At 47.1% G+C, this 14400-nt stretch overlaps 1 protein-coding gene across 1 annotated transcript; it reads left to right on the top strand.

The window, feature by feature from the left end:
* Positions 1 to 1965: 1965 nt before the first annotated feature.
* Positions 1966 to 14172, top strand: LOC126531641 (uncharacterized). Its single transcript, XM_050179259.2, has 7 exons — positions 1966 to 2272; positions 2670 to 2815; positions 3419 to 3492; positions 3648 to 3751; positions 4913 to 4972; positions 7086 to 7482; positions 14050 to 14172. The coding sequence occupies exons 1-7, from the start codon at positions 2119 to 2121 to the stop codon at positions 14159 to 14161; spliced, it is 1047 nt and encodes a 348-aa protein (XP_050035216.2). The 5' UTR covers positions 1966 to 2118; the 3' UTR covers positions 14162 to 14172.
* Positions 14173 to 14400: the final 228 nt, after the last annotated feature.

Raw genomic sequence — 14400 nt, 5'->3', positions numbered from 1 at the left:
GTAAAACTCCAAATTTGACATCTGAATAGGCCCCGTTTGTTATTAAATCAGCCTCGCCTTCTTCGAATGTGGGGAAAACGAACCAGTGAGTACGTAACGCGTTTGTATGTACAGGGTGTCCCAGCTAATGTTAGCCAAGCACTTATAAACCAAATATAGAATATACGAGGACGCAACCAATGTTATTCTGTCAGCAATGATGAACTGCACAAGGAGGATTTCTTTTTTTTTTTTGGACAGAACTATCGAGGATTAGATGAAATTAATTACCGAACTTCTTCATTACTGAATTGAGGGCGCGGACTTTGATAGAAAAATAATTATTGTGTTTTAAAACAACCGTTTCAGTTATTTTTAGTGTGCCATGTCCCGCGTAATTATTTTTCGCGCGGAGAAGGTAGCTCGCAGTTCGCGGTGATCAGCGCCAATACCGATGCCTCGCCACTTTCACGTGGCAGCCGGACCAGTCATTGTGCAGAGTTAATAATTCTGACTAATGCCTGGGATTGCTGGTGTCGCGGCGCACGGACGCTTAATCATGCGGCCATTTTCACATTTCGCGCGTTTTCTTTACAACGTGGAAAAAATAATTACGCGAGACATAACTCGCTGAACGCAACTGAATTGGGCGTTTTAAAACAAATTGATTGCGTTTCTATCAAAACTCGCGCCTTCAATTCAGTAATTAAAAATTCGTTAATTAATCTTATCCAATTATGGATAGTTCAGCTATGACAAAAGATGCACCTGGTGCACTACGTCACTGCTGACAGAATACTATTGGTTGCGTCCTCATGTGTTCTATCTGTGGTATTCAAGAGCTTGGCTTACGTTAGCTGGGACACCCTGTATATGTACCTTAGGCGTTAGCTGTCTATACGTTACGCGTTTCGCATGAGTTATTTCCAGAAGGTAGCAGCAGTATGCTCTTGAGCCAGGACTATTATATGAATTCTTTTTACGTTCAAAGTTATATGGCAGGCTCAATCACAATATTTGGCGTTTATTTTTGTTGTAGAGCTACGTGACTGTATGCCTCACATTTGAGTTGTTGGGATTTTCTTTTTCTTCTTTTCGTAGACGGAGGGAGGAGGGAGGAGGCTGTGCTTTGCCTTTGAGCTCAAAATCGACTGACGCAGAAACCTCGGTCCACTTCAACGCATTCTTACGTGATAACATATTTGTTAATGCGGCCCATAATTGGGCATAGAGGCAGCTTCTGCTTGCCTAACATTGAAACGTTTTAAAGAGAAAAGAGTGTCAGTATCTAGTGTTACGATGTCCAGTGAGAAAGGTAACGACTGAAAGAAGAGAAAGCGCAAGAAATGTTTCCCTTTAGCAGTCGATGACAACTGTAAAGAGCGGTGTTCTTATTCTAAAATCCCATTGAAGTACGCTATCGCCAGCCCTTCCGCCTCAGCGAGAAAGAGTATCATATGCAAAATTATGTCAATCAATCAATCAATCAATCAATCAATCAATCAATCAATCAATCAATCAATCAATCAATCAATCAATCAATCAATCAATCAATCAATCAATCAATCAATCAGCTTTATTTCCTTGGAATAGGAGGAGTACGGTACGGATATAGTATGCTCTTTCGAACATGGCAATCTGATGCGTCTGGAAGGTCGCGCCTGGTTGCGGTTACGCTTACTTTTTTTATTTTCTGTTAAGATAAATAAATCCACTTCGATTTCGATGCTAAGCATGAATTTTCGTTTGATTAAAAATATTCAGTGTAAAGGGAAATTACTCATGACAAGCGGCAAGCTAAAAGCGAGCAGTGTAACCGCAGTCCTGGGGCCGACAGCTTCGATTAAACCTCGCGCTCTATGATGAAACAGACGCAGAGATATTCTTGAAGATATATGCCATGTTTTAAAGGTGCCGCGGTAGCAACAAAAATCTTCAGCGCACTCTGCAAGCCTTTAAAGGTGGCAAACAAAAAAGAAATGCAGGGAGGCACGCGCAGAGCTCACGCGGCACGCTACCACGCGGCATTCCGCAGCGATCAGGGCAGCCGAGCGCTCGGCATTTGAATCTCGCTGGACGTGCCAGGTGGACGTGAGCGGTCGGTTCTCGCAAGGCCTACATAGCCCGTTACTCTCTAGGATGCAGGACAGCACAGGACACCGCCGGATCGACAGGCACCAGATCCCGCCCGAGCAGCTGCCCGAGCTGTTCGGCGCGCAGTTCTTTCGATTCCTGCCGGGCCTGGACGCGTCGGGCCGCTCCAGGACAGACGAGCCGTCTTCCTCAGAGGCAAGTACTCACCCTTGCATCCGTAGTTGTAAATGTAACGACGGCTATGGCTAGGCTGTTTTGCTTCAGGGCGGAGCGTGCCATTTTCGCTATAGCGACCGTAACGCAGCAGCGCGGGTGTGTTGATCATTCTTCTGTTGGTGCACGTCGGATTCGAGGCGTAGCTGCTATGTTAAATCAATCAATCAATCAATCAATCAATCAATCAATCAATCAATCAATCAATCAATCAATCAATCAATCAATCAATCAATTGATCGATCGATTGATCGATCGATCGATCACAGTCTGTAAGTTACAGTCAATGAGCTACAGTTGCCGTTTCACGGTTTGCCGGTGGCCTTTTGTGCGAACCTGCCCGTGGTACCGTGCACTGATTTGCTTGTCACCATCGTAGGCAGTGTCATCTACGGCGGGATCTACCGACTCCAGGCAGCTGTACAGCGTCCACCTCCCCTCGCTGACGTCTGCCTCCACGCTGATGGCGAGAAGTGAAGAGGGCACCCTGGCAGCCCACTCCGGCCAGAGTCGCGTACTGCTGAAGAAGGTACGACACCACTCGCCAGTACGACAAAGGAATGATTGCTATCTTAATCGCCGAGGTTTGATGAAAGCTGATTAGGAATACGGCTTTCCCGCGCAAACGCTGATAGGGCGCTAGAGCCGGACGACATGAGCCGGACGACATGAACACTTTATTTAATGGCCCTTACGTTGTTCAAAGTTCAGTTGTAGTTGGGCTATAGGCAATAATTGTCGAATAATTATCACTTCGTGTGACTTCGGTGGGATAGTAAGCGCTAAAAAACATTGCGTTAAGCGTTTTCACACATAAGTAAGGTGTCTGCCAAGGAGAAAGTGGGATAGGAGGGCATCTGCTTCCGAGGCTGCTGTAGCTGTCTCGCTTCAACACTGTAGATGAGCTATTTCATATAGATTAGGCTCAGCCATTGACGCACAACGCCCCCACATTGTCTCCTCTGAGTGACCGAGCCAAGCACTGCTTAGTTTGTGTGATGTTGAGAGAAACGGCGAATCGCATTACGAGTACCCCCATGACTCTCGCCACACTGTCTGGTAAACTCGGAGAGTGGTGTTGCTTTTGTGTTGTGGGACGCAGCACAACATCGGTCTTTCATTTTTGTCCTAGGAGGGCTCCGCGGAATCTCTGGCCAGCGGATCGGAGGCACGCACGATCCCCGCCTCGACCAGGGCCATGCTGGCGTAAGTGTCATTGACTGACTTTTTCAAGAACAACTTACGCTTAGCAGCGCAGTAAAGAGGTTTAATTAATGGCGTCTTTAATTCCAGTACAACTCTGAAGTCCGCAGTTATCGTTTCAAAAGAAGTCCAATGCGCATTCTCGTCCTTGAACGCAGGATACGCCGGAGCCGCATCCTGGGAATGCCGATGGCCTACTACGCGCTCCTCATTGGCAGCATGGCACTGTGCGCCTTCTCCTATGCCTTCGCATCCAAGACGAGTGAGCCGCCTAGTAATTTTGCACACCTACATAGACGTAGTTCACTATAAAACTTCATACATAGACGACTTCACTATACAGGCTGCATTCACGCACTTGACTGCCTTTCTATTGACGCATTATAAGGTAGTGAACAGAACTCACAAAAATATTTTTTTTCCCTCTAAGCTTCAGAGAGAGTGCTTGTCACTCTGGCATTCTTCTTGCAGCCCTTGTCGAGCATACCTGTCCGAGTGAATTTGTAATTTAGGCACTTGCAAACAAAAATTTCTGTCGGTAATCATTCTTGTAATCATTCAATTAGTCTTGAAACACTGAACGAGGGTGCTCATCTAGGGCAGATAACCAATCACGGGAGAAGGAAGCATCTTGAGATGCACTTCACATGAACTCTAGCTCAACGATATATTTGAAAAAATGTTTGTTTATAATCGCCGAATACTGCCAGCACTAAACGATGGTGTAAATACGGGGGGGGGGGGGGGGGTAACAAAGAAACTTACAATGAAAAGAAAAAAATGATTGACGTAACAGGCACCAAGTGCGAGGAAGGGATATAGGAAGATTAAATTGTTAATGTAAGCCTTCAGATAAATGATATCTGCAGTACGCGCATAATGAATAACTAGGAAAAATGAAGTTACCATGTTTTGACGTATTTCCCCCTAGAAGAGAAGTAGCATGCGCAGGGTTCTGTGCATTCTCGACGGTAACCCCTCATTATTATTATTATATCTAATCTAACTTAAGGGGAGAAGTAGCCGATGCAACACCTAACAATGATATTCATTTTGAGAATAACCGCCAGCCGTTCATTTCAATCATATGTGTGCGCTAGAGACTGGAATACTACTGACGTGTTCCCTCTGAAGAAAGCAGCCATACATAAACCGCCGCCAGTATAAACAGCGCCATATAGCCACATCCTATGCATCTTGTATTGATTGACAGCGCCTGCTTCACCTAAATTGTCGCAAGCTTCCTTGGGGTGCTGGGGTGCATAAGCGCTTCAATACAGACCTGTATAGTACATACACCGTGCCACTTTTTGTCGAATATACACTTGCCGCCTGGCATATAACTCTGCGATTCAGTACGATGACAATTTCGCCACGTGTCTTTGATGTGAATGCTTGATTAAGTGACATTGTTCTGCTGCAGTGAGCGAGAGGAGCGCACACATCCCAGGCCACTCTCACATGGCCGCCAAGGAGGGACACGGTTTGTTACTGTCTTTCCTTTTCTCTGCGTGTGTGTGTGTGTATGTGCGTGCGTGTGTGTGTGTGTGTGTGTGTGTGTGTGTGTGTGTGTGTGTGTGTGTGTGTGTGTGTGTGTGTGTGTGTGTGTGTGCGTGTGTGTGTGTGTGTGTGTGTGTGTGTGTGTGTGTGTGTGTGTGTGTGTGTGTGTGTGTGTGTGTGTGTGTGTGTGTGTGTGTGTGTGTGTGTGTGTTGTGCTGCGTCGTGCACCGGTGTCGTGTCGTGCTGTTGCATTGTGTAGTTGTCTTGCATCGAGATATGCGCCGTCAAACTTGCGGTCAAAGTGCACGGTTTTTCCGCTTACCTTTTTCAAGAAAACGCTGTTTATGCATTGCAGCACGCCATTGTATGTTGTCTGACACATGGAAAATCACCTCGAAACTGGCATAGTCCTGAGAATTTGTTCTAAGCCGATATGCCATGCATACTCACTAACTATAGTTCGTAGATTTATTCATGTGGCGTAGAGTAAATAACTAACACGTTAATTAACGCTATCCTGCTAATTATTTAGTTAAGCATATTGATTTTTTAGAAGTAATGGCCACTTCATTGAGTAATTTGGTTCAAAAGTTAGAACTGTGTTATCTACCACGAGCAGTTTTTAAAATTTTGGTGCAAATAAAGAAAGCACCGTGTAGAATATTGACACGTGTACTTATATTTATCGGGCGACCACGTTTCGCCGCCTAACAAATCTTATCGCACAGCGCGGGACGCGCTTGCATGTATCTGAAGTTTCTGGAAAGTTATCGATGCTTCTATCCGCAGTCTGTTGTCGCCGAACCTTGTGTTATCTGATTTATTCGCCTGACGCGAATGCTGTAGAACTTTGTGGAAGGCACGCGAGTCCCAACGATTAGTCTGGAACATTGGACGATTCTGTTCGCCCAATAAAAGTTAGTTTTCTCGTTCACAGTATTGCTACTGTGTTCTTCTACGTCACCACCACGTGACAATATTCAGCTGCTACGTTTCCTCCTTGAAGGTATTTTAGGGCACGGTACGCATAAATGGCTAAGTAGCTACTTTAGAATTTCCAATTAAAATTTTATACTTTAGTTACACAGCTCAAGAACAGTTATATCGAAGGTGGTCAGTTTTATGAAACTGCCTTTGGAAAGCAATCTCCTGCTGCGGAAACCGTAACTATCTCGTTCGGGGTAGACACCTGAACTATTCTGTAGCAAAGCGGCGCCATTAGCACTTAAGATTGCGATGAGATTTCTCGCCCAAGTACCGACGTATCAATCAATCAATCAATCAATCAATCAATCAATCAATCAATCAATCAATCAATCAATCAATCAATCAATCAATCAATCAATCAATCAATCAATCAATCAGTTAGTCAGTTTGGTCAGGTCAGGTCAAGTCATGTCAGATCAAGTCAGGTCAAGTCAGGTCAAGTCAGGTCAAGTCAGGTCAGTCTAGTCAGTCAAGTCAGTCAGTCAGTCAGTCAAGTCAGTCAGTTAGTAGGTTAGTTCAAATTTACCAATGGAGGACGGTGAGGAAGAAAGCGCGAAGAGAAGACGTAAAAAACTCTCAATCGCCTGGTAGCATGCGGCAGCGAGGCAGAGCAGAAAGCAAAAAAAAAAAAAAGAGAAAAAGAGAAAAGAGTGATACTAAAGGCAGGGTCTGTGACCGCACATGAAGATATACACCACAGATAATGAATGCTTAAACTTATAAGCTTAGCTCTACATACTTGTCAATGAGAACACTGCAACGGCAGAAACAGGATAACGCTATACAAGTTCGACTAATACTTCAAAGTAAAGAATTCTCAGGATGTGCACTGATAATGCACTGTAGGTATTACTACAAGCATAAGAGACGTACTTAATAAACGATACAATGATACTCAAAATATTGTAATATCTGTGCCCATATATGAAAATAATTTATTAGGCGCTACAAAGTGTCGTAAAGTGATTGCAGGTGATAAGCAGAACGGCAAGCCGGACGGAAAGTTCCATACGCCTTCGTCTCAAAGGTCAAAGCTTTTTTTTCCCTTTCTAATTTCGTTTGCACATTAATTTTACGTGCCGTCCACGCTCTGCCATCACTTCTCGCAGGCGGCTTGCTCAATGTGCTGGTCCCGCCGTCCTCGTCGACGGGCAAGGACCTCGCGCACACCACGTGGCACCAGCAGCCACCAAGTGTTCGCGCCCACGGCGGGAGTCGCCGCCACGCGAAGCACCCGGGCCGGAAGAGCAAGAGGTCCGGGCGGCGCTCGCACTCCGCCGCTGCCACCGCAGCTTCGACGAAGGCCGCGGTGGAGGATGTGGACTTGACGCCGGACAGCGCGACGCCGGCTCAATGGGAGCCGCCTGTCATGGAGACGACGCCCAGCGCCGTCCAAGACACGGCGGCGACCATGTTCGCACCCGCTTCGCTGCCGTCGGCACCGACCGTGACCGGCGGCAGCATCGCCCAAAACGGAACGTTCAACTCATCGGTGAACCTCGACGAGTGAGTATGGCTGCGTGCATTCTGTGCGCGCGGCGTAAATAGAGAGGTTTAGATAAGGGAACACAAGCGGCTTGCGTACGCAAGAGCTGGGGGGACGATACTGCGCATGCACAGACACGGACGTAGGGGTCCGCGCATGCGCAGTACCGTGGCCCCTAGGTCTTGCGTACGCAAGCCGCTTGCGTCCCCTAACCTAAACTCTCTAATAACTAAACGAGGTATAATGTATCCGCATTATGTTACTCACGCGGTAACGTTAGATGTGTCCCACAAACGCGCCTCAGCAACAAGGACGAAATGGTAAAACGGTCGGCATAGAATCGCGGCGGTGGCGTCCGTCCTAACACATGAGAGTGACGCCGACAAGAACAGAACTGACGCCCGGATATAAGCGCCAGGGCATCATGTTGGACAGACGACTGAAGAGAAAAATTTGAAGGCGGGGCCATTGGAACAGTTTCGGGATGGCCGTACATAGACCCTATTTCTCTCTGCCACGATAAATTCAACCTCGATCGCATCATAAGTTCGTGAGAAAGGCTTCATTGCCAACGCTTAAGCATTGCTGACGTTTATCGAGAGTATTCGCGAATGCTACATGTAGGGTTAGAGGATTTACATATGCGCGCACAGACTTTGTGGAAGCGGCGTGAACTACTCGTACATAGTTGCAATTAAGCTCTGAAAACTGAAACAAGCATGGTCTCTATTTAATAAATGCTGCACTTGTAATCTAAAGTAAAAAGAAAAATGCAACTTTTCGTGAACATCAAGTACTACCTGCGTGAAATACAGGCCGCATGAAAAGGGCGAAATAATGCTAGAATTTTATTTCAGGAAAAGTTGTCGATACTCTAGTCAGTGCTGTGGCAGACAATCTTGCGAAACACAGAGGTAATTGCCACAACGAAGGCAGTTAAAAAGCCTCATTTATGAGAATGGCAAATAAAATGTCTAAGGCAATGCCATCAAAGGCTCGAAACGTTCTCCGTCGAATGTTGTTCACGAAATCACAGGTTTCGCTGGCATTGCGTTTTAGAAACTATAGCTCCCGAACGCCATGATCGTTGCTGTAGCACATACCTCTGCGAATCCTTGCTTTGCTGATATTTGCAGGTTCAGCAAAGTACGACAGCAGCTTTCATGCATATATGCGAATGATTCGCTTAAAATTCTACGCTTTATCATTGTTCGAAATTAGCATAAGACAAAAGGCACAATCGCCAGCAAGTGGAGACGCTGTGAATTTCCACCTGTAGACACAGCCGCTATCCCACCGGTCGCGTACTACGCGCTTCTAATGAGGCCGCACATGTTACGCCAGCGTTGGTCTCTCGATCACACGAACGTGGCTCGTACACCACTGGGACACTCCAAGGACGCCCGCTGACAGCTGCGGCACTCGCGCTGTAGCTGTGGCGAAATTCAGCCGAGCCCTGCTCTCGCCGGGCCTTACTTCAGCAAAACCTCTGCACTGTAGTGCGTGTCGGCGCCTCGCTGCGATCCTTGCCTTCTCAAGAGGTCGCACACGCAAGCGCATTTGTTTAGGGCCAAGCTCTCAGTTAGTATTGTGGTGCGCCGACAAGCTCCCGTGGCCTCTGGTGGTAATTGAGCGAGCAAACAATTCTGTAGCTTGTGTTACGCCACATATGTATACACTCACGGAAGGAGAATGGTTCCCGTCTGTTCTCATTCAATCCGGTTTTCAAACAAGCAAAGTAATTCAAGGCAGGAGAGGAAAAACAAATGTCACCGATTCTGATTTATTTGAGCGGAGGCTTAGACTAGCTAACTGTTACCATTCAACTAACGGCGTGAATTAACGTCGGATGACACCCCTACACCATACAGCAGCCAACACGCGCTATTGTGTTTCTCTAAAGAATGGTGTGCGTGTGCTGTCCAGGGAACTCTCGTTGTTAAATAACATGCCATTCCTCGCCATTGTCGGCCTGCCTCAAGGTAGAGCCTCGGAACTAACGTGCAGTACGACATATCTTCGCTTTCCCGAAGCGCCAGTGGGCAGATTTCAACAGAGGCCCTTTAAGCAACAGCAGCCCTGTAAGCCCTGTTAAGAAGCTTCGCAATGTCGGACGACTTGGCAGCGAGACGTTGTGGCACACGGTGGCAGAGGGCAAAGACACTTCAATTTCCGACCGGTGTGTGCCCGTCTTCGCCTCGCGGTTGCTGCCCGTCGGCACTGGGTCAGACTGGTGGCCTTGAGCTGCTTTGGTCGTCGCCCGCGAGCCCGGTTTGCTGGCGGCGGCATCGCACTTGTCGGATCGGCCGCCGGCGTTTTCATTCGCGTGCGAGCGCGTATTCACGCAGAGTGACGACGGCACACTTCGGTCCAGGCACGCGCCGCGCCGGGCGGCGACCGACGAGTTGGCCACGGGGGCGTTGCCTTGTTCTCCCACCGCGCCTTGTAAATGGAACGGGTGGGCGATAGTGTCGCGGAGAACGTAAATTCTCTCTTACATAAGCTGTTTCCCAATGTTTATTCGCTGGATCTTTCTCGGCGTGACGACACTTTCACGAAGTTAGCCGTACGTTTGCGCCGCGGAATGTTACTCTAATGCTGTGATGGAGCACGCCGCAGTCCATCTGCTTTACTAGCTAAAGAATACACAATAATTTTAAGCAGTTCTTATTGTTGAACTTGCGACTACGATGCAGCCGGACATAGTTACATGCGAAGGAATAGTATACTAGGTGCAGACTAAGTAATTCAAGCGACACTTATAAGGCACACTAATATATATATATATATATATATATATATATATATATATATATAGGGTGTCCAAGCTAACTTGGACCAAGATTTTGAAAAAACCTATGCGTTCTTCAAAACAAAAATCGCGTGGATCTTGTTAGCGCTTATCTAAACTTGCAGTACCATTTTCTTGCTCGTCTTCGTTTGAGTAATTACCCGAGATAAATTAATAAACTTTTTAAATATATCTTGAAACGTTCAGGCGTCAATAGGAAAGTTGTGGAGCTTCACAAATATTGCCCAACCCAGGTACTTCCAACGAGATAGACTTAGCGTGGCCGTTTTTATTCGGGAAAAACGAAAGCCCGCTGAGTTTAAGAAATACCACGTGACAGCGCGCCCTGTGCGCCTGAATGCGCCACGATTACAGCGCTCTCAACCGTGCTTTGTAAAAAACGTCCCCAGTGCCACGCCTTCACTTACGAGAAAGGGCTTCAATCTTTGCTCGGCTCTGACATTACCGGTAGCGGCTGGCGACGGCGCTCCGAAAAAGTGCTTCGTCAGCAGCCGCCCGCGCCTGTCGCAGAAGAACGCGCCGTCATCAGCCGTTTATTCCGATATGACGAGAAGTGCAATTTTTTTTCGAGCGTTCAAGGGGATGCGGAATAGAAAAAATGCACACATAACATGCATCATACATCTGGAACCTGTGCGAGAGAGAGCATCATTTGCTACAACGCCGCTTTTCTTCCTATCTGTGCCAGCGGCTAGATGCATGTGAGCTCGACCGTCTATTACTGTAGTGCCGCGCAGCCGTTTCGAACAACTTGTTTGCAGTGCCTAAAGCATGCCGTACTCAAGCGAGCAGAAGGCGAACATGGTCTTAGCCTTGGGAGCGGCACGGGGCGACAAGAGGAGAGCTGCCAAGGTATACCGAAATTGGCAATGTGGGGGAAGACCTAGCGCGAACACAATTATGAGGAGTTGACGCTGAAAGAAACAGGTAAGACAATTAGGAGGAGTTGAGGCTGAAAGAAACGGGTAACTTCAAGAAGACGCGGCACAGAAAGGGGACCATCAGTGAAGAGGCTGAAGGAAACATTTTGGTTTTCATGAGTGAAAACCCTCATTCCAGCGTGCGCGATATGAGTGGTGAGGTCGGGATTTCAAAGTCTTCAGTGTCAAGAGTTCTTAGGAAGGCTGAAATGCCATCCGTATCACCTCCTACTGCATCAAAAGCTGCAAGAAACAGACTTTCAATAGCGGCTTGATTTCTCAAATTGGATCCTTGTGAACAGTGACGAAATCCCTGATTTTGTTGACAAAGTGCTCTGGACAGATGAGGCAACCTTCTCCAGAAATTCTCAAGTCAACATCTATAATGCGCATTACTGGAGCGATACGAACCTGCATTGGGCGGCGCAGACCAGACACCAGTACCAATGGTCATTCAGTGTGTGGTGCGGTATTTTTGACGGTGGAATAATTGATCCTATATTTTTTGACCACATGCTCGCTGCTCAGTGGTACGTGAACGACATCTTGGAAGGCCCAGTCGACGATTTTCGCTGTGATCTTCCTCTTGCGTTTTTAAAGCGAACTTGGTATCAGCACGACGGGGCACCAGCTCACAGCAGCAGCCTTGCCCGAGCCTGGCTTGACGAAGCCTCCAAACGCCAGTGGGTCGGGCGGCATGGACCAGTGGCATGGCGTGCAAGGTCACCGGACTTGACACCTCTTGACTTCTTCTTGTGGGAACATGTGAAAGACCGAGTGTACCGCAAACTTGCAACTACACCAGAAGCGCTAAAGGCAGAGATTGCTGAGGCCTGCAGCAAGATACCGTCTTGCGTCATCAAAAAGCTACATCGGACGTGCTGAAAAGGTGCCAATAATGCATTGTGGCAAAGGGTGACTTGTTTGAACACATTCTTCAGACAGACATCGCAGCGAATAAATCTCTACAACCTTTATCCATGAAATGAGCCATCTGTGTGCAGGAAGCTAAAAAGCAACCTTCCGTGTAAGTTTACAATTCTTCCTTTTGTGACAACCAGCGTAATTCACACGACGTTATCGAGCTTGTTACAATGCGTGTTTGCTTGTTGGGGTCTTGCTCCCAAATTCGAACTCATGAGCTTGTAATTTTTCCTCCGCATACATTCTGCTAGCGTAAGAGTGCAATTATCGCCGCAAAAAGGGGAGCAGCGCTTTATTTCCAACTGCCGCACGAACCCACTGGCGTTTATCTCGGAACCAAGCACAACGCGAAGCTCTGTCGTGGGCAGCAAGCACGAAAGGCGCGAAGCGAGCGATGTTTTTTACAAAGCACGGTTGAGAGCGCTGTAATCGTGGCGCATTCGGGCGCACGGAGCGTGCTGTCACGTGGTATTTTTAAAACTCCGCGGGCTTTCGTTTTTACCGAATAAAAGCGGCCACGCTAAGTCTATCTCGTCGGAAGTGCCTGGGCTGGGCAACATTTGTGAACCTCCACAACTTTCCTGTTGACGCCTGAACGTTTCAAGCTATATTTAAAAAGTTAATTAATTTATCTCGGCTAATTTCTCAAAAAAAGGTGAGCAAGAAATGGTACTGTAAGTTTAGATGAACGCTAACAACAACCACGCACCTTCTCTTCTGAAGAACGCATAGGTTTTTCAAAATCTTGGTCCAAGTTAGATGGGACACCCTGTATGTAAAGCGAAAGAGAGTTCGCCTATACCGCGGCCGAAGGCTCGTCGGAAGCGCGTTTTATTGCTCAGGCCGTCCACGTGAACTGGAACTGGAACTGCACCAATTCTTAGCCTTATGTTTAGGCAGTTCGCAGTCTTAAAATTTGTCTGAGCAGCTGCATGTGTTGCACATTCAAGGTACGTATGCACGTGTGCTCCTTTTACATTGTAGTTTTCCATCTGAGGTCATGTTCTGCCATCGTGTCCTGATGAAGTTAGCTTAAAAAGGAGGCCGCCTTAAAGGGAATATGAAATGAGAATTATAGGTGAAAGGCGGTCTCCATTTGTCTTTGATTTAATTTCGCTTTCGTAAACCAACCTCAACCGGACACAATGGTCGAGCGCAAGAACTGGCAGTCTGAAATAAGGCTCATTCCTCAATAACCTTTCATTGTGGACTCACCTGCTTTCACACAAACAGATATGGTAAAATTAACGAATAGTGTTAGTTTTCCTATCGGAGCGTCTGTGCGCAAAGAAATGCTTGAATTCTGTTTCTTTTTTTTTTGTTAGCGACCAAATTCTCTTCGGATGATGATGATGAAACAAATTTTATTGAAAACGGCAAGCGTCACAGGAGTTTATCTTGCCTCCATTAGGTGGCCGCTGTGAGCCGCTGGGTCCGGCGGCATATTTGGTTTGCCTGATGACTTGTAGTTGGACCTCGCTGTTTGAGCTGGGCAGCGCGGTCTCCCACTGCTCCGCGTTCGTGTATGTGTTGTTTGGTCCTTGGTTGGAGCAAGCCCAGATTATGTGTCTGAGGTCCGCCCGTTGATTAGTCGTTACATCGATCACAATAGAGTTCTGGGTAACAATGGTTTCTGGGTAACAATGATCGGGTTTCGGAAGGTGTTGGTTTGTGGTAGGCTCTTCGGGACAAGTGACAGTTACTGCGTCCTTTATGATATTTTCTGGAGACCACTTTACGCTACTGCTTGCCATTACTATGTGATTATTCCTTCTCGTGCTTCATCGTTGATCGGCGATGCGCCCGCAGACATCACCAGGCACGGCTTGTCCGGGGTGGTAGAGCAGAAAGGAGTACAATTAGGAAGAAATTGTCACAATAGGCCGACCTTGGTTCAGTTAAGTAGTTGTTTTTTCTTTAATGTATCGCAGGTACGAGGAAGTGTTCGAGTACTACTACGTGTACGACGACAACGAGACGTCGACATCGAGCACGCATCAGCCGGCGCAATACGCCGAGCTTGCCATTCCAATAAACCGGTGATGCTCGATGTACTACTGGGTTGTCTTGCACTAGGATTGCTAGGGTATTTGCATACGCACTGTAAGAAGGCCGATAGCAGGGCGCCGGTTTGGTTGCATACGTATACCGTCGAACATTGTAGTGTAACATGGAGATGAATGGGGCATGGAACGCAAGCTCCCTTTTAATAGAAGTAATGTTTTTTTTTTTCAAATCTGCTGCGGTAAATAGTTCATTTCTAGACAGTGAACCAGATGACT

This window comes from Dermacentor andersoni, chromosome 5 (assembly GCF_023375885.2).
Source record: "Dermacentor andersoni chromosome 5, qqDerAnde1_hic_scaffold, whole genome shotgun sequence".
NCBI classification, from domain to species: Eukaryota; Metazoa; Arthropoda; class Arachnida; order Ixodida; family Ixodidae; genus Dermacentor; species Dermacentor andersoni.
The sequence above is the reverse complement of the archived record's forward strand: the minus strand, read 5'-3'. Positions and strand labels throughout refer to the sequence as shown.